Source organism: Poecilia reticulata, linkage group LG14 (genome assembly GCF_000633615.1).
Source record: "Poecilia reticulata strain Guanapo linkage group LG14, Guppy_female_1.0+MT, whole genome shotgun sequence".
Classification (NCBI taxonomy): domain Eukaryota; kingdom Metazoa; phylum Chordata; class Actinopteri; order Cyprinodontiformes; family Poeciliidae; genus Poecilia; species Poecilia reticulata.
Window position 1 is genome coordinate 26,186,740 of NC_024344.1, and position 1,509 is coordinate 26,188,248.

The following is a 1,509-nucleotide window of genomic DNA, read 5'->3' on the forward strand; positions in this document are numbered from 1 at the left end:
ATCCTTCATGAAGTCTGGACTCTCACCCAAACTGGACCTGTATGTTGTGATGGAACGTTGTCTTCTCTCACGCTGCATAATTTATGATGATAATCTGAATTTGTTTGTAAAACCTTCAGCAGGTCCAACAACTCTGGAGGAATGAAATCGGAAGTGATGAAATCCCAAACCCTTCCGCGCTCCAACGGCGCCCAAGCCAAACGGGCCCTGTTTGAACGAATGAACTCTGACCCCATAAAGTAAGTGAACCCAGATCAGATCCTTTAGTCCAGAAGAGGCTCCTGTTGTATAATCTGTTGCACTTTTWACCAAACAGGCCGAAGGACTCCAAGCCCAAACTGAAGCGCTCCCAGAGTTTCGGCGTATCGAGCGCCAGCGGGATAAAGCAGATCCTTCTGGAGTGGTGTCGCTCCAAAACCATCGGCTACAAGGTCCGACTTCACCAACCCTTGCAGGTTTCCATCAGAGAGACGGATGAWCGTCTTCCTGAGACGCTTCCTGTCATTTCTCCTCTAGAACATAGACATCCAGAACTTCTCCTCCAGCTGGAGTGACGGCATGGCCTTCTGTGCTCTGGTCCACTCCTTCTTCCCATTGGAGTTCGACTACAATGCTCTGAATCCGGCGAACCGCAGACAGAACCTGCAGACGGCCTTCACTATAGCAGAGTAAGTCCAACGAAGCTAGAGCTGAAAAAGGTTTAGTGTCTATATGGTTCTCAAGCATGACTGGGTTGGTTGGTTGGTTGAGTGACTGTTCACCTTTGCAACTACTTCGTTAAACCACGCCAAGATGAGGYGCCATGATGAGGCGCCATGGTGGACGTAGGAAGCGACAGGAGTATTAATTTTCAGTCTGTCGGCCTTTCTGACTGCGGTGTTTTAAAGTACTGGGTGTGTTGTTTCCTTTCAGTCAGTGTCAGTCTTCCCTCTGTGTTTCGTCTCAGGCAGCAGGCGGACTGTCTGCGGCTGATCGAGGTGGACGACATGCTGGACATGGGGGACAAGCCGGACCCCATGTGTGTGTTCACCTACGTCCAGTCGCTCTACAACCACCTGAAGAAGTTTGAGTAGCTCTGGCTAGTTTCACGCAGAGTGAGTGTGTTCACCAGCTGACTGAGTGTGTGTGTGTGTGTGTAGCGGGTCCTGAGATCTGAAGATGAATACTGGATGGGAGAGAGGACGTCGCCATCTGCTGGTGGAGCAAAGGAACGTTGTCCACCTGTTGTAGTTGAAATTAGTTGGTTGACTTGATGAACTCTGATTTGAAGTGTTTCACTGAAGCGTGGAAAGTCAAGGTGGTTGCCATGGTTACCRCCCAGTMTGGAAAAGGGTTGAGAATGAGAAAAAAATTGTTTTTCTGTTTCCCAATGTATAAACGTTGTTTCCTTCCTTACTTTTTCCTCTTATCTTTCCTTCATTATAGCTTTCCATCTATTCTTCTTTCTTTTCTTCCTTTCATCTGACCTTCAATTCTTTCTACCTTGCTCCCTACATATTTTTTGTGTTC

General features: G+C 47.9%; 1 protein-coding gene across 1 annotated transcript in view; it reads left to right on the forward strand.

Annotated features, from left to right (window-relative positions):
* LOC103476347 (smoothelin-like protein 2) overlaps positions 1–1,395 on the forward strand; it is a 10,293-nt gene extending 8,898 nt beyond the window's left edge. Inside the window, exons 5-9 of the mRNA XM_017308527.1 lie at positions 3–39; positions 120–239; positions 317–431; positions 517–668; positions 947–1,395. Of these exons, the coding sequence (XP_017164016.1) occupies positions 3–39; positions 120–239; positions 317–431; positions 517–668; positions 947–1,073 (551 nt within the window). The 3' untranslated portion in view covers positions 1,074–1,395. The remainder of the gene's footprint in view (positions 1–2; positions 40–119; positions 240–316; positions 432–516; positions 669–946) is intronic.
* Positions 1,396–1,509: the final 114 nt, after the last annotated feature.